The sequence below is a fragment of the Hibiscus syriacus genome, unplaced genomic scaffold, assembly GCF_006381635.1.
Source record: "Hibiscus syriacus cultivar Baekdansim isolate YM2019G1 unplaced genomic scaffold, ASM638163v2 tig00018093_pilon, whole genome shotgun sequence".
Classification (NCBI taxonomy): Eukaryota; Viridiplantae; Streptophyta; class Magnoliopsida; order Malvales; family Malvaceae; genus Hibiscus; species Hibiscus syriacus.
In genome coordinates this window covers 399,850-422,780 of record NW_024062429.1, presented here as the reverse complement: position 1 = coordinate 422,780, position 22,931 = coordinate 399,850, and the positions used below count along the sequence as shown (strand labels likewise).

Below are 22,931 nucleotides of genomic sequence, written 5' to 3'. Positions count from 1 at the left end.
TCATACCTAAAAAAATAAAATAGAATACAAGAGATAACAACGATTTCTCGTTATTTTTAATAAAAAAAATAAGTTATAAACATTTGTGACAATTCATTTTATGGTTTAGTGAGAAAAGGAATGCAAAAGAAAATGGTTTAGTGAGAGAAAAGGAATCCAGATTAACATGTGAAGATTTCGGTTTATATTATGTGTCCACTATCTTCAATTATCATAAGGTGTTATGTGCAGGGCCGTGGCTAGGTTATCGGGGTCATGTATAAATTCTTATAAAGGGACCTCTATTTTCTAGATATATTCGATTTTGGGATAATAATAGTGGCGTTGTTTTGATAAACGCCGCAATAGGTCCATCTGTAATAGCGTTTTTTAGTAAAAGCCGCAATAATAGTGGCGTGTTTTTTGAAAACGCCGCAATAAATCCATATATAGAGGCGTTTTTTTAAAAAAAACGCCACTATAGATATATTTTTTTAGGGCCCCTATTTTTTTGGGGCCCTGAGCGGTGGCCCATTTCGCACCATCCCAGCCACGGCACTAGTTATGTGTTATTCTGAGCATAAAGTATTAATTAATAAATGACTTTGACTTCATAAATCTATATATAATTAGGGGTGGTCATTTACCCCAAATTGAAAGAGTTTTGATTTAATTTGACCTTATAAAATTTAGTTTTTTATTCAACACATAAGAGCGTTGGTTGTTAAGTCTGACTCTCTTTAGGTTAGATGAGCAGATACGTATGTACTGAAGGGTATACCATTTATGGAGTTTGTGTCCACTTCTGTTTGTAGTTGGTATTGAAGGAAGCTGTTGAAGTTAAGGAAAATGAGTACCCATTTCGTGGATGTTGGGTTAGGTTGCTGGACTGGTTCTGGGAAGTCTAAAGAGGATTGATAGTTGACAGCTTAAAGTATGAGAGTGTCTCTTGGGCAAAGTTGGTTTGGTTCTCGTTGCACGTCCCTCGGTTCGCGATGCTGGTGTGGTTTGCAATCCAAGATAGATTGCCAACAACTAAGGATCGTCTCCTGAGGTGGGGAATGGAGGTGTGGCTGTTACCTCTGTTCAAATATACTAGTAGCAATGGTTGGCCTTTTCCCCTCAACTAATTGTTTATATCTTTTTAGCCATAGATGCATTTATTATTTTCTTGAAGAAGTTGAAGGTGCATTAATACATTATTGTTATTCTTGTGTCACGACTTTGACGGACATATGGTTGTGATGATATTGCTATTTATTATGTTATTTAAGAAGTTGAAGGTGCATTTGGTTCACTGTGAATTATTAGAATTGTAAAATAAGGATCTAATTTATATATAAAATAAAAAATATCGTAATTATTTTTAAATATTTAAGAGATAATTATAATATTATTTCAGGTTTGGTCATATTATTTTCTTCGTAAATTTGGATTCAAACTCAACTCAGTTTGACCAGACTTTATCATTAAAAAAAATCCAACTTAACCTTGAATTTTTTAAAATTAAAAATCGATCTGACCATGTAAGGTTTTTAGCCCACCCCAGTATGACGAAAATCAAACCTCCTCCACTTGCCCTCGACTCGAGGTTTAGGATGATCTTATCCAATTCAACACTCAGGGGTTGTTTGTTTACTTTTTAATGGAACCATTCAGCGCTGAATGCTGAATCGTTCAGCATTCAGTGCGTTTGTTTCGCACCTCTGAATGATTCAATGTTGACTGATTCAGCACAGAAGTACATTCTGAATGATTCAGAACCAGTAAACAAACAACATGTCACATTCAGAGTTAATTCATTCAGAGCCTCTGAATCATTCAGCACTTAATCATTCTAAAGTAAACAAACAGTCCCTCAATCTAATTTTTTAGGTTGAATCTCACACCCAACTCGATCCGGTCATAATAATATTTTTTTTGTTTTATTTTATCAATTAGATTCTTACTATATCAAATAAAAATGAATTTATATATATATAGAGAGAGAGAGAGGGGTTGAGTTTGGTGTGAGTTTATACCTAAAAATTTGATCGGTTTCAAGTTGAGTGAAACGCTTAAATCACTAATCAGATGCGAATAGAGAGAATTATTTTTTAGATCAGATTCGAATGGATTAAAAATTCGATTCAAATAATGGTCATCCATAAGTTTAATATTAGACTCAAACGTGATTGAAAAATAATTATGATAAATTACCCTGAAGAAATAATATAATTTAATAAAATGATGCGATAAGTGACGCAAACAAAGCACCTGACTGTTAAGTTTTATAAATAATAATTTAATTTGTCGATTATTTTTCTACTCAAATTTCGTTACGTCCATAATAAGAGATAGTATGATTGATTTTTAAATTACACATTATGAAATTTTAACTTTCAACATTTACATATTAAAATGGACCAAAAAGATAAGATCGATAAAATCTGGTGACCAAAAGAGAAAAACACTAATAATTGGATGAGAATAATAATGTGGTTTGCCCAAAAGAATCTGAAACGTATATAGGATAAAACAACTTGTATTCCCCTAGCTTGAAATATTTTCTAATTTAGTCCTCAAACACTTTTTTGTCACCATTAACCCTAAACTCGACAACTTGGGAAAGTTACAAAGTTCTTCAGGGACTATGAATTTATTTAACCCCAGATAAAAAATATAAATCAAAATGAAAATTCGGAAAACGAAAATTTGAAAGAAAAAATATGAAGAAAGCAGGAGCAGCAGAGAAGAGGAAAGCTCGAAGATCTTCGGCATCCGTACAAAACGTCGGAAGAGATCCCAGCTCCGACATTCTTAGGGTTCGTCTCCTTTCTTCTCTGATTTATGGTTTTCCTTAATCATTAAATTGACATTTTTGTAGACTTGTTCTTTCATTTTTTTTTTGTTTGATCTTGATCCGAATTCTTTTGTCATGAATTTAGCGTAGATACTACAAACTTTTTTTCTGTACCAAATGCACAATAAAGATTCTAATTGTATTTGTTTTGCTAAAAGTAAAAAAGAAAAAAAGAAAAAGGAAGATTGATGTTGATTTGTATTAGTTGTTGGGAGCTTGATTATTGGAATTTTCTAAGGGATCTTTTGTTTTTGCTTGGTTGATTTCATTTGGAATGTTCTGTTTATCGTAAGCACAAACATATCCGATGCCTTGATCATATTTGGAGAGGTTATGTTGTCCTAGAATATTCCATTTCGAGGAATCTGATGTTCCCTTTTTGAGTGAAGGGCTTGAGTGACAGTATGTAATTTTTTTTCTTCTGAAAAGGCTTGATGTAGAGGGCGTTATAGAATTGCGAAACTTATGGTTGGCTTAGTTTCGAAGTAGTTGGTCCGGCAATTTCAGAAAATGTTGCTTCCGTGGTGAGAAATGGTTGCTTTTTAACTTATGAATGCTTCGAAAATCGAAAATAATATATTGTGCTTGACTGTATAGGATGCTATTCTGATTTGTGCTCGTATTTTGCCTAGCCAACTGTACTATATTACTTGGACTCGTTGCGAGTGTAAGATATGAGTATGCCCAATCCTTTTCTACGCTTTCCATGTATTGGAGGGTCAAATCCTGGTATATATGTCTGGATGTTTGTAGGACACAAGTCTCAAGCATGGGTACTTCACGAAAAAATGAAGTGTCAGTGTAACATAGCAACTGGAGGTATTGCCTTTTAGGCTTGAATTTGATCCTTGTGTCCTGCATTTTGGGGTTACATGTGTTCCAATGTTGCTTGTCTTGACCAGTTTTTATCTTTGATCATAATTCATGAATTTCGTATCTGTTTTTCTTAATCTAATTTATGTATCATTTCCTTTCTACCCAGAAACAAGCTGCCCATGATGTATATCAGTTGTTCGCAGAGAAAGTGAGGGACCATAAAGATTTGGAGTCTAGATGGGCTGTCTTGCAGGAAACCCGTGTCGAATATTTTAGAGGGAAGGACTTTGTCAGCTTTATGAGAAACCATCCAGACCTTAAAGAAATACTAGAGTCAGATAGAGATCTTGAAACTGAAGATATTGCCAATATTTTGTTACAAAAAAATCTTTTGGTGCGCAGTGACCGTGTGGTGAAAACTGTTCGTCCAGGGAAGAAAAAGTTGTCTAGCTGGCCTGCACATTTAGAAATCTTTCCTGTGAGTCCTTTATATTGTGTTACATTGAAGTATTTGATAAATCATTTCATTCTTTCACTCTTAGGTGATATAGTTGCTTGAATTTCTTATACAAAAACATCTATATGTGTACATTTAATGTGTGTATGTGATTATCTTGTTGATACATGAAAAAAGTTATCTTTCCACAATTACAAAATACAGGCTTAGATCCGTGTAAACTTTTTTCAGGAGAAAAGTGAGTATTTTATTCTTACTGTTTGCAAATACTTTAGGCCTAGACTTGTATATTGTCTACTATGATATCGACTGCTCGAACTTTTATTTATTTATTATGAGCTCTTTATTTGTTTCTAAAAGTGAAGTCTCCGCGGCTTGTTCCATCTTATTGAGTCATCCCTCAAGCCTGAAGTCTCCTGTTTATCTAGGCTTATGATCTCTTATTATTCTGATTAAGATAATAACTTTGTTTGATGTGGTTTTTTATTCTTTTCTGTGACATAGTGTTATATCTATTACCATCCACTGTCGTTTTCTTTCCTTCAAAGATCGTTTTAGACAGTCCCTTGTCCACCTCACACCCCCAGTTTCAGTTGCTTCGATGCTCTGGTTTTGTTTTCAGATGAAAGGAAGTCTCTAATTATTGCATTTTCGAATGCTAACAATGGCATTTCAACGGCCTTTCACTTGCTCATGCAATTAGCTATTGCTATTCGCTGTATGCTTCCTTTGTTGACGTATCCTCAATGTGGTTATTTTGCAGAATCAAATGTCTTCCTGAAATTAATGCTTTTTCTTCCTTTTTTTTCTTCTCCTTCTTCAAGATTTATCCATATTCTGTCTCTTTTTGTAGGAACAAGTATTCTCTGAAAATGATGCCTTCTTTGCATGGACATTTGTAAAACGGCGACCATTATGGCAAACACTTCTCTCATTTGTCTGGCCTGTGTTGACCCTTGCAATTTGCTTGTTTCCTGTATATCCACATCGGTGCAAATTACTAATACTCTACTCATGTGCGGGATTACTTGTACTTATTCTCTCCTTGCTTTTACGTAAGTTTTTCTGTATTAATTCCTTTTCTGTGTGCTATTTAATATTAATATCCATTGGGTCCTTTTGCATGTAATTTGGTTATTTCTTTTACTATATTAGGAACATATTAATGCCATTAAAAACTAAACTTTCTTTGCTTTACCTTGTTAAAGTAGAAACATAGTTGCTGGCTGCTGGCTGAAATCAGTTTTTAGTTTGATTTTGGGGTTGGTGACTAACATTCTAAATGATGTTGGTACAATCCCACACTTATCAAGCAAGATTTTCCTGTCCGTTCGGGGTTTTATTTGCTAAGTAAATATTACATTACTTTTAATTCTAAACCATTTTTTAGGCTCTAAACCCTGTTGTCATGTACGATATTCCAAGATTGTGTTGTTAACTTGTTATATCACTACAGTTTTATTTCATGTTCGTATAATTCTTTGCTCAGGTTTAAATTTCTGTTAATGCCGAGACAAGGAAAAACTTGTGGCCTAATAATGCCGCTTGATTTAAGCAGTTACATTTATCCCCTCTCACTTGGAATACTGCAATGTTCATGTTGGGCTATGCCAGTGGCGAATCCAGAAATATTTTTGAGGTTGAGCGTATATATATATATATATTAATAACGAAAATTCTTCGTATGTGGTGGGCACAAATAAAATTTTAGGGTAGACACTATCACTAAAATAGACAATTAATATAAAGAAATTCGGATTTCAAGGTGGGCACCGGCCCACCCTGGCCTCCACCTACATCCGCCAGTGGCTGTGCCCTTTCCATTTAGTTTGTGGATTTGTTATGTCCGTCTTGCTGATAAGCATCTGTCTTAGACTCGCTCTGATAAATTGTTCGATGACTTGATCCGTGACCAGAGACCTTAGCACTCTTTAAACCTTTATGTAGTCACTTATTGTTGTTGAATTTGATTAGTGTTATTAACTGCTTGACTGTGGTCCCAGTTTGCAAAAGGTTATATTTACATCACCGATTTTAGTCATAGTCATGTTTGCTTTTTCCTCGCTATTTTCATTCAAATTTTAAAATTTGCAGTGAGAGCTACAATATTTGGTGCTGCATGGATCGTATTAGGAAAGCGTGTTTGGTTCTTCCCTAACATCCTTGCCGAGGAAGCAACATTGCGAGAATTATTTTGTTTTTGGCCCAAAAAAGATGAAGAGGAGCGACCAAAATGGACAGCAAGACTGTTTTATGCAATTTTGGCCGTGTTGGTCATACTTCTGCTGAGGCATCATGCTCCTGATGAGGCTGCCAGAGCAAGGTCAGTTCCAAATTTGCTCTCGGTCTTAAGAGTTTTGTATTCTTTTTCCATTATCCCGGAGAGTAGTTCGATCGTATTATTGCTTCAAAAGGCCGATATGGTTTTTGTCAAAACTGTTGAATATATTTGCTCGATGATATTCTCAAACAGAAATCGGGATATCACCTATAAGTATCTTTTTTGTACACTCTCGATGATATTCTCCGTCTTTTATATCACTCTTGCAGGTATCAGAAGCGGATGTCGAACATAATCGACGACGTCCTTGAATGGTCTCCGAGCCTGGCTCTCTCCGGGATGATGGACAAACAAACTGTAGTTAATGCCACAGAGGATAACAAATATTCAAATGAAAGTGAGGTAACCTCTGAAACGATAACCTCTGCAGATGAATCCGAAAGTTTCGAAGGAACCGATGAACATCAGAACGATACTGTATGAGTGTACTGTCAGCTGAAAGGAAAATAAAGGCTGTTGATTATTATATTTGTGTTTTCTGAAAGATGGGGGTAAAACCGTAAAAGCGCTAACTCTAGGTGTAGTTAAGACATGTGAGAGGTGTTTATAAACCATACGTTCATTACAATATTTGATGATGCCTATTTTTTTTTTGCCTTTGTAACTTTTTGTTTAAGTGATTCCATACATTCGTTTCTATATTCAGCTATGCGTTTTGCCTACAAATTATTTGAGTGAAGTGTTTAGATAAATAAAAAATGTTACTTTTGTAATTATTTAAATACGGGTTATCCCTAAATCTGAATCTAATCCGATAAGAGAAAAATCAACTCAATTTGAAACTTGAAAAATGATCCTATTGAGTTGGATCGAGTCAAAATTGACCGAGAGCAAATATTTGTACCATTCCTATTTTAACAACCTTCTGTACATTGTACTTGTTGATTTTAGCTGTAATCGTGCTAATATAACTTTGTAGTTGTAGCCTTAAAAAACAAGGGGACTAAATTATTCCAGATTTAAATATAAAGAGCAAATATCAAATTGATGTATAGTAAAAGGACTATGAAAAAATTTAACCACTTTGAAAACCAAAACCCAGAGCCCGACCAGATTCAACAGGATAAACCGCTGTCAACCGCCAAAACCTCCCACCCCTATATCCTTCCTCAATACTGAAACAGCTTGAAAGGAAGAAGAGAAAATTTTTAAAAAAATGTCGTGTTTTTGTAGTGCCCAAATCCTCTCCTTAGCTAAAACTCTAATTCTTCTTCCTCCTATTTCCAGATTCTCCTCCCGTCCTCTTCACCCCATTCGTTCTAATAGTTTATCTCCTCCGTTGCTACTTTCCTCTGCCCCTTCCCCCCATCTATGCCGCTGCACCTCCGCCCCTTCCCCCTCTCCTCAACCCGACCAATTCCTAGATTTTCTCGACGAGGAAGAAGAAACAGCGATGGATACGGCGGCGGCGGAGGGGCTAGGGGGAGGAGGAGGAGGAGGAAGAAGATGAATTTTATGAGGGCGATGATTTGGACGTGGAAGCTCTTGAATCCAAAGCCAAGGAAGCCGTTCGTCGATATTCCACTTCCTTGTCTCGCCAGTTAACCATTGGTAAATTTCCGATCATTTTACTCCTTTTTTCTTTCTCATTTACCTTTATTTATTAATATTATTTTAGAATTTTCTTAATGTTGCTAAAAGTAAGGTTTTATATTTGGTTAAGAACAAGTCGATAGTTAAATTATACAGCTGTTCCCAAATATTTGTGTTCGATTTTCTGTTAATTTTAATTCTTCCCGAAGCTATATTATCTATTTTTTTCCCGCAGTGGAAGAGATGGATGATCTTAAGGGGTTTAGTGGAAAGCAGAAGAGACTTAAAACTGCAACTAAAACTGTAAGTAAAGCTTACTATCTTAAATCTTTGTAGTCTCCTAATTATGCTCATAATTGTGCTAAATAGTTTTCCTCAAGAAGTTAACTTTAAACCTCTTAGCTATTGCAGCTGATTTGTTGAAAATGAAACCAATTTTGTAGTTGTAGCTTGCAAAAGTGAATTACTTCAATCATTTTGCTTCATTTCCCTTTTTCTTTCTATTTTGTCACTTTGGGTTGCTTGTTCCTTTCTAATTGATGAACCGTTTTAAAGTTAGTTTTTGGAAATTCAGTTGTTAAGAGAAAAAAATCAGCAGACTGGCAACATGTTCTAGGTCGGGACTCTACTTGATGATGCTATACATAATGTCAAGGCCTGAATACTGGTGCAAGAAATTTATTGTTTTGTTTCTGTTTTAATATTACTGGAAATCAAATTGTTGTATTAGTCATGTGTCTTTAATTGTTTTTGCTAGACAGGATGTTTCATGGCTGTTTTTAGCTGCTCTGTATTATTTATGTGCATTATTCCAGCTTCATATTCTTGAAAGATACATGATGCTGTAGCTTAAAATATTAGAAAATGGGATCAATAACTGGCGGAAGCACATTGAAAAGTTGAGTCTGTGGACATATGAGCTTTTGCGTCATGATTTAGTTCAATTATTATCTTTTATGATGTAATCTGGGGATTCTTCTTATAATGATATACTAAAGTTTTATCATCACTACTGAAAATTTAAAATCCTTTTGCAGATTCCTGACATCTTCTTCCAAAAGTTACAATAGTTGGAAGGCCAAATGTTGGTAAATCAGCATTATTTAATCGCCTTGTGGGGGTATAGTCCACTAATATTGTCTTTAATTCGCCATGTAACTAGGTGTATCAGATTGCCAATGATGTCAAACTCTTTCATGGATTTTGTTACAGGGAAACAGGGCCATTGTGGTGGATGAACCTGGGGTTACCCGGGACCGATTGTATGGTAGATTGTTCTGGGGAGATCACGAATTTGTAGTGGTTGGTACCGGAGGGGTTCTAAATGTGTCAAAGTCACAGGCTAACTTAATGGAAGACTTGGCTATTTCAACAACTATTGGTAATTTGGTATGGATGGGATTTCGTTACGCTCCAGGGAGGCAGCTGTTGCAAGGATACCATCTATGATTGAACGGCAAGCTACTGCTGCTGTTGAAGAAGCATCTGTCATTATATTCCTTGTGGATGGGCAGGTATACTTCGGTCTTCTTTCGTTGGCCGTCATTGTTTTCTTTTGAAACTTTGATACATTTATACGAAGTTGAGAAAAGATCTAGCACATATGAATCACCTTGTTCATATGATGTTTGATTGATTTAGGATTTATCCAAAAAAAAGAAAAATAGGATCACTTTAAGTTAAATAGAAACAGGAATGATAATATTTTATTCTTAAGTCTACTTAGTCTACTTAAAGTTGCAATCTATTGAAGTAATAAATGCACTAACCATTGAATTAACATTATAGGTTGATTTTCAAAAAAAGGAAATTACTGGTTGTTGGAGTAATTGAGTGGCTAAATAGTTAATTAGCAAATGTTTTAAAATTAGACTAGACAATCAATGAACAATTGAGTTGAATTAGGTTGTTGCCTTGAGTGCCTTTGACAACACTTTTTTTTATTTATATTATATATGTATATAAGTATATTTGCAAAACATAAAAAAAAAAATTAAAGATGGTTGCTCAACCTCTTCTACCTAGGCGAGGAAGGTGCTAAGCATTGACCTGAGTGCCTTTGACAACACTGACATTAAGTTAAAATTAAAATTTAAAGAAATTATGAACATATGGTCTTGGGAGTTGGTTGCCTGTATGTTAGTATTAGATGCTCTTAGAAGGGGAAAACTTAGGAATCAAAATCTAGGATATTTATGCATCAGCATGGCATGAGATGTTGAGATGTAAGGTAAGTTTAGGCATTAGGAATGCAATTGGAAAATTTGAGTTCTCTCAGCCAGTTCTTGGTGTTTTATGAATCCGGTTTAAAGCTGTGAAAGCTGAGATTTTAGTTGATGGGATCAGGTGAGAATTATGCATGGGGTAATCTGCATAACTTGTTGAAGGGTTGATCTCCCTTTCTAGTACTTTATCTTGATGGAAATCTAATTTGGCTTCATGAAACGAACTGTATATTCTTCTATATCTTTTGGAGAGTTATCAACTTGCCAAATTGTTGTCTGTATGATATTGAACAGGCTGGTCTAACAGCAGCTGATGTGGAGATTGCAGGCTGGCTTCGAAAGAGCTACTCGAATAAATATGTTGTGCTTGCAGTGAATAAGTGTGAATCTGCACGGAAAGGAGTCATGCAAGCATCAGAGTTTTGGTCATTGGGGTAATTCTCAAGTTCTGTTTCTCTGAGAATTTTTGTTTTTTAGTACTCAATGCGCTATGCCTTGAGTTATTGACAAAGTAGCTTATGGTTTGGATGGCATTAGAACTTAGCTCGGATGTTAATGGATTAGCTTTCTCTATGTTTTTTTTATTTCTCTCTTGATACCTCTTTCCACTTCCCATTTCTCTTTTTCTTTTCTACTTTACCACCTTGGGAAAAAAAGTCTGCTATCGTTTGTGCTTTTTATGTCGAGGGTGTTTGTTATTTCCGGTTATCTATTTTTTTCTTGAGTAGACCTAGGAAAGTTCTTTTATTACCCTTCTGTCTGACTTTGGATTAATTTGTTCAACTGCAAAACCTGGTTCTCTCCAATTCCTATTTCTGCTTTATCTGGGACTGGAACGGGGGAATTTCTTGATCTTGTTTGTTCAGGGCTTAAAAGTATTGAGGTAATTTGTCTTTATGGTTTTTCTTTGTTAAAAAAATTATATAACTTCTTGTCTTCAACTTTTCCTTTTCCTTTGTGAATCTGTTCTTATTACTTTTCTAAATGATCTTATTTGCTTTCTCTGCTAAGCACGTGACTTCTTGATTGCATTGTAGGATGTAGAAATTATGGATGAGGAAGAAAATTATGTCCCCTCTATTGTGATTGTTGGTCAACCAAATGTTGGTAAAAGCAGCATTCTAAATGCTTTGGTTGGTGAGGATAAAACAATTGTGAGCCCTATCAGTGGAACCACTCGTGATGCAATTGATACAGAATTTATTGGACCTGATGGCCAGGTTTGTTCAGTTCAGAAATACCTATATTATACCTGATAGCCTATGTGTCTTGATTCCGATTCCTTGAGTGGGAGATTAAACTTTTTGTGCTTGAACGAACCAGTGATAAAGAAAGAGCCAAAAATAGAACATAACGTTCTGAGCTCTGTTTGCTTTGCATTCCAGTTGCTTTTGGAAGCTTAATACCTGGGTTATCATTTTGCAGAAGTTCCGGCTTATTGATACTGCTGGAACCAGAAGAAGGGCATCTGTAGCTTCATCAGGTAGTACCACTGAGGCTTTATCAGTGAACAGAGCATTCTGTGCCATCCGTCGGTCTGATGTCGTTGCTCTCGTCATTGAGGCCATGGCTTGCATCACGGAACAGGTACTTTGTCAATGATTTCTTGACAAACCATGTTACTAATATTATGGATTTAATCAGAAGTTCTCAATTTTCAGAAAACAGTCCAAGGAGGATCATGTAATACTCTATTTTTTTACTTTGTATCATTATGAGTGTGCATTCTCGTTTTTGGTTAGAACGGGGTAAGAGATCCCTGGTAACTCATTTCATATCTTGATTATAAATCGTAGCTAGCCTCCACTAATTTGAAGATTATGGTGGATTCATACTGAAGGTTTACATACCGGAAAAAAATGAAAAGAAAGAATACAGCATATAGGGCTTGGATTCAAAGACTTTGTTTTGGTCCCTACAATTATCAGCAGCTACAGGAAATCATATCAAGTCGTTTGAAAGGACTTGATGTGTTTGAAAAGCCAGCGGTAGAATTTGCTTCAAGAAAGGTTAGTCCTCATACTGGTTGCTTCATTTAAAAGTTCTCTTACCTTTTTATACTATTGTACTAGTGCAAACTTGATGTTAAAGTTTATATATGCATGTTTCAGGTAGCTTCTATTTCAGGGGATGCACACCGTGCTTTAGAGATATGCAGACGAGCAGCAGAAATAGCATATTATCATGTGAAGACTCAAATGTCAACTGTGAATTCTTCTAAAGGTAATAAGCTTTCTAGAAGGACTAGAACTGTAACGTAAAGCCATTGCTGTGATGTTGGATACTTATTAACCATGCCTATGGACATGAGTATTCATCATATGAAAAATCATACAATAGCATATGAAAATATTGATAGAATCATACAATAGCATCTGAAAATATTGATTTTTCAATGATTTTTTCTACTTTTTGTTAGCATACTCTGCTGCTTTTTCAACTGCGCAACTTTTCTTCTAGATCCCTTAGCTTTCTCACAGTGGTTCTGATCAATAATATGAATATATGTATTATCATTCTCCAGGGAAAGAAATTGTTACTATGGCTGATGTTGATGCGGCCATTCAGGAAATGTTCCAGGTACCTCACATCCAAGTAAGTTGGAGTTACTTGTACAGCTGCTTAATAAAATTTTAGTTATCTTTTTTTGTTTCTTGTCCACTTGCAAGGCAGTTGATTGGCTATGTTTCTGTAATGATGTATGGTGAGGTTATATTTGAACATTAAGAAATAACTTCTTTTTTGCAGGTAATGAAAAATTGTTCCAAACTGAGCAAAATCTTCTTAACTGCAATGGTGTATGAACTCTATAAGACAGGGATGGGGGAAACAACATTTGAAAAGGTATTTTTTTTAATGTATTGGTGTTCTCTTTTGATGCTCTGTCACTGTTCTTAGTCATTAACGGTTACAAGATTTTTTTTCCATGTTGCAGCTGGCAATGACTGTTTCATGTCTCTGCACAAGCAATGAAGAGGCATTTCCTGGTTGGGACACACTTCTGAAAGTTGGGTAAGCATCTTTTATTGACTTGTCATGGTATTTTACAGTTTTGTCTAGAAAGGTTGATGTTACCATCGAAGTTCATAGTTAGCTGCACTTGATATGGACCCCGATCAGTGCCTGTTTTAATCCCCAATCCCCAATAGTTAAGGAAATACCAAGATGAAATTATTCCGTTTGCTTTCATTACCTACCAACTGGAGTTTATATTAACCTTGGGTAGTAGATGGCTTAGTGGGTGCTGAAAAAGCTTACATTTGGTTCATTTTTTGTGGCAGCTGCCAGCTCGGAGAATGCAGAATTATTCTGTGTGAACCAGGAGATAGACACAGGTTGCAGAAGCTGCAGCTCAATTTCCCCAGGTTAGTTCTCTGGCAAACTCAGTGAAAAGCAACTAGGGTATTTGATCTTGATGAAAAATATTATGAAATTCTCTACAATTTGAAGAACCTGCAAATCACAGCATTACCGTTCCCGTCTTGACGATGCTTCAACTTTTTGTTGGTTGGTTTATGGGAAAGTTGACTGATATTGCATAACCAAATAGGAAGGCTGTCATCTAAACCCAATTCATTTTTGTTGTGTGACAGTGATGATGTTGCTTTTGCACTGAAAGATAGCAAGGATCTGCCATGGTTGGCCGAGTATTTATGATCAATTGAAGCCTTATTACATTCATTTCTTAATTTATCTGTATTTCAATCTCAGCCATGTTGTAATTTCAATCTTTCGAAGAGTAGGTTGTTCCACTATGAACATTATGCTCTTAATGTGGGAGTTCTTTTTGAAACATTAATGCCTATATGATCTAAAACTATTTTAATTTCATTATATTATTTGGTCAGCTATTTCGCGGTTTATAATAATTATTATCATTTACTTGCAAGTAGCAATGTTCTCTATAAATAGGATTGAGTATCAGTTCGTCATTTGAAATTTTGAGTCGGATCTATAATATTATAATATTAATCAAGTCAAACTGATTCAACCCTAGTTGTATATGATATATATATTTATGTTTTTGCCACAAATTTATAATTTTATTTAATAAATCAAATATCTTTTGAAATTATATAATATATTTATAATATTATTTTTAAAAAAATCAAATTATTTAGTTATAAACAAGAAAATAACTTATAGCCAGCCAGCTTAACTTTCAATTCAGCCTCGAACGTCTCTTTTCCCAATATCCATTAGCTTATCCATTAAACAAGAAAATAACATATAGCCAGCCAGCTTAACTTTCAATTCAGTCTCACCCCTCTTTTTTCCCAGTATCCATGTATAGATTAGCTTATGAATTGACTCAAAACAAAGCTACAATTAATTCTGAGTTAGTATTTTGTCCTAAGAGCGCTACAACATTGTCAAATGTATGCAGAAATCATCAGGCTTTAGAAATCCTTGTGGGTAGAATTCGACAACTAAGTCCGAGAATGATGATTTCGGACATAACAGCGTAAAATTATGGTGATCGCCACAAATAAGAGAAGGGAAAGTTGGGGATCAAGCTTGCGGTGTAATGGAGGAGGTTCTTTGCCATAAGGGTCGGCCTAATATGGCACTTCCATGAACAGAGAGGTAGGTGGCATTTAACCTAGCAATAACAATCAGACTTGAATTAGTAATCCAGGAAATAATTAACCCCTTGTTTTATTACAGAACAGGGGGAAAGAAACTTTACTTATCAACATCAGGTGTCGCTAACGGATCATATGGTTCCTCCCTTTGTTCTACAGGTGGGACAGTGCCTGCCATAGCTGCCATGTCTTGAGAACCTTCAACCTGGAAATCAATTCTAGGAGAACTGAGGCTTCATTCAAACTACAGTAACATTTCTAACTGCATTCTTTATTAGCCATGCTAAAGAAAATTACTCGTCTGATCATTAACTGCAATTAACATTAATACTCCAGTCTTGTCGGCAGGTACATAGTGATATGCGGGATTTTCAGAAATCAGTAATGTAAATGGGGAAAGGTTCTCTTGATTTTTAATAAAGAACCTTAAATGATACTGTATTACCAAAAAAAAAAAAGCAGTATGCTTGTTCCTATTGCTATTACCTACATGGTCAAATAACAAATATTACTAGTAACCTACAGAGCAAAATTATTTCTAAATATCTGTACAAACGAGACAACAATAACGATAGTAATTTTAGATGCAATACTAATGCAAATATGTCTAGAATCTCTAACCTGTTGAGGATATTGTGCATAGCCAGCATATGCATAGAGGGAGGAATCCTGGGTAGCCCCATAGGAATAAGCATCGTAGCCTTGTCCGTAACCATAATAAGCGCTCCATTGATTAGGATCGGTTTGTGTGCCCCAGCTACCTGGTAGGTCCTAAAATAAGTAATGCCAAAAACCGTTAAGCAAAATAAATTAACTAACTACAAAAGAAGGTTCACCACAATCCACAAACACTACAGTTATCTAAATCTACATCCACAGGGAAAATGACAGTTCTCACAAATATTATGTGTGAGAGAGAGAGAGAAAACAACTGAGCTTTTACTATATGAATTCATCAACTATCTATTTCATCCTTTTCCTTTTACAAAAAAAATACAACAGCTTTTCGTTCCCTTTTTATTTCAAAACAAAATTGATGCTATGGAGCCTGAAAATGCTAAAATCATTTAGAAATATAATTCCATCGGAGTGTGACTTAGATATATGAGAAATATCACCTGATTTGCTGTAGGGATCCTACCCCAAGAAATTTGGACAACTTGTTGACCAATCACTTGGCCCTGCATCCTCCGTATAGCTTCTTCAGCAGAATTTCTGCAGAAAAGATAGAATGTTAAAAGTCTTTTGGCATTAGATCAGATAAACCAAAGTCAATTAAAACAATTGACTCACATAAAAACAACGAAAAGAGGAAAGCAGTGGCAAATGACTAGTTTATACTGCTAATTCATTTGTCTTCCTCCATTAATTTTTATGCAACTCTTGTATAAGGGGAACATAAGAACTCAAAAAGATGAAGGGTTCATGAACTAAAATCTAGCTCACAAACAATTGAATGAACATGGACATCCACCCTTAAAAACTACCATGCGGAGAACACTTCCAGAAGTTACTAGTATAATCACAGTTCACTTTATCTTTACCTGTTTGCAAACTGTACATAACCGCATCCCTTGGTGGCAGGGATCTTGACAAACACAATTTCTCCTAATGGCAAGAAGAATTGCTTCAACTCCTCTTCTGTGACATTTGGATCCAAGTTGCCAACAAAAATCTACAAAAGAAAGTATAGTTAGTCAATGAGAAAGTAATAATCTGAAACAACTTGTGTGTGCCTCACTTACAGTAGTATTTGTATTGTCATTATCTGGAGGAAGCACCGGCACAGTTGTTGGGTAAACCATAGCTGGATATACAGCTGCAAAAAAACCATGGGTAAGTGCAGTGTAGAATTCGTTACCTTCAGATATGCTTGTGCCTATTTGATATGTATCTAATTTGTTAACTAGATATAGTACCACAGAGCAATTACTTGCAGATATAGGCACGGTTACTGGAGTTCCTAGCCCACCCACCTCAACTATATTAGTCAAACGTGGGAGTGTGTTGGATATGTGTCAACACGGGTACGTTCAATTTATTCAAAGTTTCATGCATCTGCAGGGCCATATCTCTATGGTGCCCATCTGACACAGGTACTTCAAGAAAAACAAAGTCATAGCAATATAGCAAACAGGTATGCATGTTGACATACATCATGTTCACATCTCGACTAAGCTAACAAACAACGATAATATGAATAAATAAACTTAAAACGCCATGGAACCAGCAACCAAGTTGCACAATAATTCTAAACAAGATGTTTATTTTATTGATAAAAACATTTGAGGAATAGAAATATGGTCAGACAATATTACAACGCAACAAATCAGGGGTGTGATTACAAGGTGTTCGAAATAATATTAATTTCTTTCTTTTATTTCTTCATTAAACCACCTTAGAAAAAGGACTACATCTTATATTTTAATATGAATGCTTATAAGTCAATTCTAAATTTATCAAGTTACGTCTCTTTTCAGCAGTGCACCTTTGTATTCAAAATGGTAACGATGGATAGTAAAGGGCAGCCACATGAGGGCAACGGATAAAACACAACTAAGTAAGCACAACATGATTTTGTAGGACATAAAATGAAAAATTGATCTGGCCAGGGTTTTCTTTAGGCCAAAGTTAAGGAACGGAATAAGACCTTTTGCTACAGCATATGGCTGCTGGAAACCAGTGTTCTTCTTTGGTGTTGCAGCACTAATGCGCATGACTCTAGTTGAGCAATAGACACCATTCATTTCGGTCATAGAACGATTTCTCTCATTCTCATCCGAAAATTTAACAAATCCATATCCCTTGGAGCGTCCGGTATTTGGGTCAGTGACAACTTTGGCACCTCTAACAGATGGATAGTGAGCTCGAAAGGTCTCTTGCAATAGATAATCCGTAACATCAGGTGCCAAATCCCCTACAAAAATAGAATGCTCAGGGCCAGGATCATTAAGTCTTTCTCCAGCGCCAAATGAAGCCCAATTCAACCTGAACATTTGTTCAGTTCCAGGCATCGGCATCCCATTGTAAGTCTGCAGAATCCTTTCCGCTGCGGCATGAGAAACAAACTCCACAAATCCATAACCCTCGGGAAGGCCAGTGATCTTGTTGCGTATGATTTTTATAGAGACTAGCTGCAAAGAGCAGAAATATTGGGTCAGGAAACATCAAATAACATCCTAGTTTTCTTTTTTTTTAAAATGAAGTACATTATGAAACTTTAGCATATGATAAAATCTCATACTATCTCAACACAAAATTTACCAAAGGAATGTTGATGTTCATAATCAGTGCTCAGAAAATCACCTGAGCATTCACATACTATTGCCCCCACTGGTTTTATAGTAATTTTACAGAATTCACCAAAGAGATCGATTTTTGATGCGATATTCTTTCAAATTATAAATTCTCCATTAAAACGACGTGAAATTCAATTCAAATAACATAACTTAATACTTCACCAACATGAACATCCATGCGTACCTTACATCATGTTAATTCAAAATTACAAAAAAAAAGGCAGCCCAGAGAAGTTCCCGCAACGAACTACAGTCATCAAATCAAATTAAGCAACGAAGAACAACCAAAATCCATTCAAATACCCAAAAGAACATAAATCCAGAAATACTTTGGAGGAATACATTAAAATTTTGTGCATATATTCAAAGAGAGAGAGAGCGGGGAACCTCGCCAGTATGAGCAAAGCAAGAGTTGAGATAAGACTCGTCGACCCAAAACTGAAGGTCCCCTATCCAAAGCGTACGGACTTCTTCCAGCGTTGCCGGATGGTGGTGGTGTGCTGCTGCCATGATCGCCGGTCTTTGAAGAAATTCTTTTTCTATAGATTCTGATTTATTTTATTTCGAATTCCACAAATCAACCATCAATTTTGTTTTAACAAGGAAAACAAATGCTTGGGCTGGCCTCACGATTGAGGCATTCACAGGTCGGGTTGGATTGCATCAGGGAAAAAAGGCTTAATACACAATTTGCCCCCAATTTTTTGCGAAAAATAATATTTAGTCCTTAAAAATTAAATATTTTTAATTTGGTCCCTTAAAAATTATAATTTTTAGCGTAAATTATGCATTTAGCACCTAAAGTATCATTTTTAGTCTGTTTTAGTATCTAAACTTTCAGTTTTTCAAAATCATTCATAAAGGTTAATTTTTGTTTCATTTAGTACATGTTCAAAATTTAACATTAAGTTTTGAAAAATTGAAAGTTTAGGTACTAAAACTGATAGTTTAGGAACCAAAAGTGTTAAGTTTTTAATGGTGGATACTAAAATGAAACAAAAACTAAGCGTTAGATATGGTTTTGAAAAAAATAAAAGTTTAGGTACTAAAATGGACCAAAACTAATAGTATAGTTATTAAATGTGTTAGGTATAGTTTTGAAAAAAAAAACAAAAGTTTGTCAAAACTAATAGTTTAGATATTAAATGCGTAGTTTACCCTTTTTTTAAATAGAATTATAAAATTCTTATCACGTTTCATAACTTTTGAATATTTTTGATCAACTTCTCAAAATTTTTGAAATTTCTCATAAAGTCTTGATATTTTAAAAAACTTTAGTTAGATCAAATTGACTCTTTCAAAAGAAAATTTAAAAAAATAATTTAAGACTCTGAAATTTTGGAATATCTCAAGTAGCACTCCAAATCGTATTGTCATGATCCTCTGAATTAAATTGTATCATGTCACGAGACCCGCCTCGTACCCCACCAAATCGATGTTGAACTACGACTCCAAAACATCTGCAATCTGCATTCGTTATAGATCTTATTTTTCTCTTAATTTATTTTTTATCAAATAAACTACATTATATTTTCTTTTAAATCGAATGAAATGAAATTTATATCAGATAACATTTTACGAGTCAAAATTGTGTGATTTGTTGTCTGCTTTTTGGCCCATTTCTTCATTAAAGTCTTATAGAGATAACTTTGTGGAAAAAGCTTATTGAGGACCGAGTAAGTGGGGATTTATGTTAAAATTCTCGACAAAGATAGTTAATGAACCAAATTTATTTATTTAACGTAATCTCTACTTAGCCTTACATCTTAATTGAATTTTTTAAATATTTTTACATAACTTTTTTATTACTGCAGTCGTTGATACTCGAATTTGTAACCTTTAAGAACAACAACGATTCCTTTAACCACTTAGGTAAATTGATAACTTAGTCTTACATCTTAATTAAATTTTTAAATATTTTTACAAAACTTTATAACGTGTTTTCCCCAATTCATCGAAATATATTTAAATTATAATAATCTAGCTTGACATAATCTATAATGAAACTTTTAATTAAAATTCATCTAAACTCAAACCTTCACATAATATATACCACGTTAAGGCAAAAAAATATTTTTAAAAAATAAGGGAAATAGCCTTGTTTAAAAATTATTTGAGAAATTGTGTAATTTTTTACCGTATTTGTTAAAATTATCTCTATATATAGGCGATCTCAGTAAAAGCGATATTTATTGTACTTTTAGAAAATGAGCAAAATCATCTATAACTACAAACAACATTGCATGGGCTGGGCAGGTGATATCAACTTTCCATAGCAAAGGGCATTAATGAGAGAAATGAAAATAAATGGGGCCAAAATAAAAAATATATATAAGTTAATATTGAGATAGAATATTCGAACTTTTTAAAAAAAGAAAGAACAATGCACGTAGTATATGTCGAAAACACATGTTAGCAAAGACAAAAATACAAATCACGCCAGACGACAACAATATCCGTGTGCAGTCCTTAGCCTCAATCACAAAATTATTCAATAATAAAAATTAGGTTTAAATATACAAAAGGTGTCCAATGTATGATTTTAGTTCTAGTTTAGTAACTAACGTTTATTTCGTTCCAGTTTGATGCCTAATGTTTGATTTCGTTACTCATTTAGGTGTCTGGGCCGTCAACGGCGTTAATTTTCCCGTTAAGTGACACGTGTCACAATATGATAATTTTAAAAAATTTATTTAAAATTAATATATATATATATATATATTAAAAAGAAAACATAAATTTTGAAATAAACCCAACACTTTGAAAACCTTCATTTCAACCCCCTAAACCCAAGTCAGCCGCTGCCTTTTGTTGTCGGCAAAGCTCCAACCGACTTCCCCTCCCTTCGGTGACCAAAACCCCCATAAAATTGTGTCCAATCAACGGTCGATCGATGATGAATCAACGTTTTATACTCCACGAACCCTAGGATGAAAATCGTTATCCCACGCGATTTTGACGGCTAATCGACTGTCGATCGGTCACGATTTCATGGGGGTTTTGGTCGTCAAGGGGATGGGAGGTCGGTTGGAGATTTGTCGAAGACAAAAGGCGACGGTCGGCGTGGGTTTAGGGGTTGAAACGAAGGTTTTCAAAGTTTTGGATTTATTTCAAATTTGCGTTTTTCTTTTTAAAATATATATATATATATATATATATATATAATTTAAATTTTTAAATTTTAAATATTTTTTTTTAAAATTACCAGGTTGTGACACGTGTCACTTAATGACCAAAATTAACGGCCTGTCATGGCTTGATCCAATTTGAGTTACGGAATGAAAAGTTAAGCACCAAACTGAAACGAAATAAACGTTAGACACTAAACTAGAACCAAAGATATACGTCGGGCACCTTTTATATATTTAAGCCTAAAAAGTATGAAAAGTATAAACACTCGTAAAAATTGATCCCCAATCAAAATAAGATTTAATTAGTGTGTACATTTTTCTACCTCATTATTTTCCTTTTTTTCACTTTGACCCCTTTTATTTTATTCCTATCATCCTTGTCCTTTGCCATCGAAAGTCATCGTTTCTGTCCAGTTTCGACAAATTGCTTGCAATTATATATGAATTTGTTCTAATCTTCTCTGAAGCACAACGGATAATGACATTACCAAAATTATCAATAACTAGAAAACCACTTTTAACATATATTTATATCAGATCGAATGCGAAATTTTATCTCAAATTCTGAGTAGAATAATATCTACTTTAACTTGGATTGAGTCAGGTGAATGAATGTACTTCTCGAGTAGGATTGAATTGATAAAACAATCTAACTTAACCTAACTTGTTGCTAGTTATTAAATTTGTTTTTTGACACCCCTAACTAGGGATATCAATTTAACTCGAATCCAACATATTCCGACTCGATCAAATAGAACCTGATTTTTTTTTTAAAAAATCAGGTTCAAGTTGGGTGTGGTCGAACTTTTTAAGGGGTGAAATTGAGTTTGGATATATGGTAAAAAAAACTCTAACCCGACCCAACCCGAAGATAATAATGTAATTTATTTAAAAAATATTTTTTTAATTAAACCCTTATTTTCGGGTTGGATTAGGTCACATCGGATTTATACTCTAAAACTTGGATTGAGTCGAAGTTAGATGGAAGATATAAATTCTTCAGTCGGGTCAGATTGAATGGATGATATAAAATTTTTGAATTGAGTCAAATTCGGATATATGATATATATTTTCGGATCGAATCAACCTGATCAAAATTATAATCCTAACCCGACCCGTTGCCATCCCTACCACTACCCCTCCTGCTTCCCCTTGTCCAAGGAAAACGAGCACTTAGCCACCCTTACAAGAAGGTACGTTAACTCGACAAATCTAGTGCCTTAAATTCACCCCAACTTTGTGCACGGGCAGCCACAAAAGGGGAAAATAACCGGATCAACCAAACCCTAAACCCTAAGAAGAATGCTGCTAATTAAATATGACGACGCCCTTAATTTCTTTAGGATAATGTACATGAATCTCATTAAAAAAATGTACATGAATCAGATTGGTAAAATTCTCGTGCAAGTCCTTAAACTATAGCGTAGATTATAATTCAGTTTTTGTACTTTTAAAATAAATAAAATAAATGCTGAAACAATGGTCTAATCTTTCAAAATGATCAAATAAGAGTTTAATATTTTTAAATCACTAAAATAATGGCCTAATATTTCGAAACGATCGAATAAGGCACTTAATATTTTTTAATATACTTAAATAATGGTCTAACATTTTTAGCAATATATTTTCTTTATTATTTGAGCAATCTTAAAAACTTTAGTAACTCAAAATAAAGGAATATATTTATTTATCAATGGCTAAAATAGTGACACGTGTCAATAA

General features: G+C 34.6%; 3 protein-coding genes and 1 pseudogene across 3 annotated transcripts; 3 read left to right on the top strand and 1 right to left on the bottom strand.

Annotated features, from left to right (window-relative positions):
- Positions 1–2,610: 2,610 nt before the first annotated feature.
- LOC120209133 lies at positions 2,611–7,076 on the top strand. The gene is made up of 5 exons (XM_039208198.1): positions 2,611–2,783; positions 3,804–4,115; positions 4,948–5,149; positions 6,189–6,417; positions 6,645–7,076. Exons 1-5 carry the CDS (start codon positions 2,688–2,690, stop codon positions 6,856–6,858), a joined length of 1,053 nt encoding a protein of 350 aa, XP_039064129.1. The 5' UTR covers positions 2,611–2,687; the 3' UTR covers positions 6,859–7,076.
- Positions 7,077–7,541: 465 nt separating this feature from the next.
- Positions 7,542–11,850, top strand: LOC120209137 (annotated as a pseudogene).
- Positions 11,851–11,941: 91 nt separating this feature from the next.
- LOC120209136 (origin of replication complex subunit 1B-like) lies at positions 11,942–13,993 on the top strand. Its single transcript, XM_039208202.1, has 7 exons — positions 11,942–12,202; positions 12,305–12,416; positions 12,718–12,788; positions 12,942–13,037; positions 13,129–13,205; positions 13,475–13,558; positions 13,787–13,993. The coding sequence occupies exons 1-7, from the start codon at positions 12,053–12,055 to the stop codon at positions 13,848–13,850; spliced, it is 654 nt and encodes a 217-aa protein (XP_039064133.1). The 5' UTR covers positions 11,942–12,052; the 3' UTR covers positions 13,851–13,993.
- Positions 13,994–14,445: 452 nt separating this feature from the next.
- LOC120209131 (polyadenylate-binding protein RBP47B'-like) lies at positions 14,446–18,618 on the bottom strand. The gene is made up of 8 exons (XM_039208197.1): positions 18,466–18,618; positions 17,430–17,913; positions 16,525–16,598; positions 16,324–16,454; positions 15,898–15,994; positions 15,401–15,550; positions 14,884–14,984; positions 14,446–14,796 (listed from the first exon to the last, which is right to left on the bottom strand). Exons 1-8 carry the CDS (start codon positions 18,586–18,588, stop codon positions 14,706–14,708), a joined length of 1,251 nt encoding a protein of 416 aa, XP_039064128.1. The 5' UTR covers positions 18,589–18,618; the 3' UTR covers positions 14,446–14,705.
- Positions 18,619–22,931: the final 4,313 nt, after the last annotated feature.

Excerpts from the sequence above, each read along its gene's own strand:
- LOC120209136 (XM_039208202.1), top strand. The coding sequence starts at position 12,053 with ATGAAAAGAAAGAATACAGCATATAGGGCTTGGATTCAAAGACTTTGT. Across the intron at positions 12,789-12,941 it reads TCCAGGTACCTCACATCCAA|GTAATGAAAAATTGTTCCAA; the intron begins GTAAGTTGGAGT and ends TCTTTTTTGCAG. Across the intron at positions 13,038-13,128 it reads GGGAAACAACATTTGAAAAG|CTGGCAATGACTGTTTCATG; the intron begins GTATTTTTTTTA and ends TCCATGTTGCAG.
- LOC120209131 (XM_039208197.1), bottom strand. The coding sequence starts at position 18,588 with ATGGCAGCAGCACACCACCACCATCCGGCAACGCTGGAAGAAGTCCGT. Across the intron at positions 16,599-17,429 it reads GCCATATGCTGTAGCAAAAG|CTGTATATCCAGCTATGGTT; the intron begins GTCTTATTCCGT and ends GTTTTTTTGCAG. Across the intron at positions 14,985-15,400 it reads ATGCACAATATCCTCAACAG|GTTGAAGGTTCTCAAGACAT; the intron begins GTTAGAGATTCT and ends ATTGATTTCCAG.
- LOC120209133 (XM_039208198.1), top strand. The coding sequence starts at position 2,688 with ATGAAGAAAGCAGGAGCAGCAGAGAAGAGGAAAGCTCGAAGATCTTCG. Across the intron at positions 4,116-4,947 it reads CACATTTAGAAATCTTTCCT|GAACAAGTATTCTCTGAAAA; the intron begins GTGAGTCCTTTA and ends CTCTTTTTGTAG. Across the intron at positions 6,418-6,644 it reads GATGAGGCTGCCAGAGCAAG|GTATCAGAAGCGGATGTCGA; the intron begins GTCAGTTCCAAA and ends TCACTCTTGCAG.